The sequence below is a fragment of the Pyxicephalus adspersus genome, chromosome 12, assembly GCF_032062135.1.
Source record: "Pyxicephalus adspersus chromosome 12, UCB_Pads_2.0, whole genome shotgun sequence".
NCBI lineage: Eukaryota > Metazoa > Chordata > Amphibia > Anura > Pyxicephalidae > Pyxicephalus > Pyxicephalus adspersus.
This window is the reverse complement of record NC_092869.1, coordinates 1,864,656-1,867,232: the sequence shown is the minus strand read 5'-3', so window position 1 is coordinate 1,867,232 and position 2,577 is coordinate 1,864,656. Positions and strand designations below refer to the sequence as shown.

The following is a 2,577-nucleotide window of genomic DNA, read 5'->3' as shown; positions in this document are numbered from 1 at the left end:
TTGCAGTATTTGTCTCACCCTTTGGCTGGGGTCCTCATCTTTGTCCAGGGATCCGTTCACACTGCCCGAGTCACCGTCTGTCAGAAGAGAGATCTGTATGTCAGTGTGGGCTCTAAGGACATAACCAGGGGCCAAATACAACATTCATGCACTGGATATGGGAACTGTAGACCCAGCTGCATCAGGAGCCATGGAAAGGGAATTCTTTGGATATTTCTGTATCTACAGCTCTGTGACTTTACAGAACCAATACTGAGAGATAATGGAAGCAGCCATTGCTGAACTCATCCTATACAATGCTCATTGCCTGGATGTAAAGCTGATCTTTTGGTGTCAGTAGTCTCAGTCGCACACAGGACACAAGCATGCAGATAAGTGCGGCAATGAGCTGAACACCTGAGCTGCATCCTCATTCTGGGTCAGGGATTCAGAAGGTAATAAAGGCCGACTAACAGAACACCAACCAGACACCTTTAAACAAACTTACAAGACTTAATACAAGATCCAGAAATAAAATCCGGGAACAACGCAAGAAATACAATGATTAGAAAAATGAACATTTATCAGGACGGGACATATAAGACTGCAGACCGGAATTCTGATAAAAGGGAACCATAGCTCCAGTCACAGAATGGCGCCCCCTGCTGAACACTTACATGTGGGGTTGCTGGACGAGGTAGACGTGTGATTTTGGTGGCCTGTAATTGGCTGCTCGTTTCCTATTGTTATTATGACGTCTTTCAGGGCTTCCACTGTGGGAAGAAAATCAGAAAACAATCAGCAACATGTCAGTCAGACTCTCTGTACAGCACTGCGGTATATGTCAGAGCTATATGAATGTATATTAATCGTGTGTGACTAAGGGGGACATTAGAGTGTCAGCTCCTCTGTACAGAGACTGATGGGACTGGCTCAGTGTTCTCTGTACAGCACTTGGCAAAAAACATCGAGTCAATGAGATAACACCTGGGCATGGTAAAGCCACATTTCTTGGTATGGTGGACCTGTAATTCCTCACATTCTTTGGGTCCGTATCCCCCTCACGCTCCCCTCACATTGTAGCGCGCCCGTGTCCCCCCTTGCGTTGTAGAGCGCCCGTGTCTCCCCCTCATGTTGTAGCGCGCCCGTGTCACCCCCAAACGTTGTAGCATGCCCGTGTCTCCCACTCATGTTGTAGCATGCCCGTGTAACTCCTCATGCTGTAGCGCACCTGTGTCTCCCCCTCATGTTGTAGCGCGCCCGTGTCACCCCCCCACTTTGTAGCGCGCCCGTGTCACCCCCAAACGTTGTGACGCGCCCGTGTCTCCCGCTCATGTTGTAGCACACCCATGTCCCCCCTCACATTGTGGTAAGCCACTGTTTATCCACCTCTTCTTTGCAATCCTTTTGTCATACTTACACTTTTACAGACTGTGCAATGACCTTCATCCACGTGTTCCTCTCCTCCCGTGAGGCCGAGTGAACCTCATACATCTCAGGGGGTTAATAATAACTTCCACAAACACTGGGAAGCTTTGGGTGGTCTGTGGGAGATTTATATATCACTAGCTTAGAGAATGACTACTTACCTTTAGAGTTCTGAAGTATCCGATCGATGAGCACCGGGTACTTGGTGATCCTTTGGGTGACCAGTAGAATACATTCGGGCACACCGTGTCTCCGCAGGAGTTGGGAGCGAGTCATCTTCTGTACGGGAACACAATGGCCACGTCAAGTCACAAAGCCAGGAAGACAACAGAACTCGGGTGTCTACCCCACACCCCACCTCCCCCGACACCCCAATAACACCTCCCCCGACACCTCACCCGTATGAGCTGCTGGAACTTCTTATCCCGGGAGAAGAGTTCCTTGTACAGCTTTACCGCCTTCTGATGCTGGCTGCAGAATTCAGTGTAAGATTTCTTCATGTGTTCGGCGTTGGTCCCTGAAAACTAAAAAAAGCACAAAAGTCAGAAATCTCCATTAGTAAGCCGTGGGTCCCAGGTTCGAATCTGGGCCAGGACGCAATCTGCATGGAGTTTGCAGGTTCTCCCCGTATTTGTATGCGTTTCCTCCCACATCCCAATAACATGCAATTAGGGTATTTGGCTTCCCCCAAAAAATGTCCTTTGACTGTGGTAATGACATAAGACTATGGTGGGGACATTAGATTGTGAGCTCCTCTGAGGGACAGTTAGTGATATAACGACAGACTTTGTACAGCGCTCCGTAATATGTCAGCACTATATAAATACTGTGTAATATAATACTAAATATTAGTAGCAGCAATGCCAGAAGGTTGGGAGCTCCAATAAACACCGAAAAGAGGATTTGAATTTAGGAGGACTGACAAGCAATGAGACCCCTGTGTATAATTTGATCTCATTAATACCCCTCCAGGAATGATGGGGGTAAATATTTGCCCCATGTGGGTAAGATGCCCACCTATAACACAGGAATTTGGGAGCCATTGTGGGTGTGGCCCATTACCTGGTTGATGAGGATGTCGCCCAGCTTGTTGATGACAAAGTTCTTGTTGCTGTCGGAAGCCAGTGAATCTTTGCGCCTCTCCAGCAGCTGGATGAGGAATCGGATGTG

At 48.2% G+C, this 2,577-nt stretch overlaps 1 protein-coding gene across 1 annotated transcript in view; it reads right to left on the bottom strand.

Moving 5' to 3' along the window:
* The window catches only part of ARHGEF2 (Rho/Rac guanine nucleotide exchange factor 2), a gene marked incomplete in the record, with an annotated part of 45,081 nt that overhangs the window by 3,429 nt on the left and 39,075 nt on the right, over nucleotides 1-2,577 (bottom strand). The window contains 5 exon segments of the mRNA XM_072428663.1: nucleotides 19-77; nucleotides 657-763; nucleotides 1,565-1,686; nucleotides 1,806-1,931; nucleotides 2,470-2,577. Coding sequence (XP_072284764.1) covers nucleotides 19-77; nucleotides 657-763; nucleotides 1,565-1,686; nucleotides 1,806-1,931; nucleotides 2,470-2,577 — 522 coding nt within the window.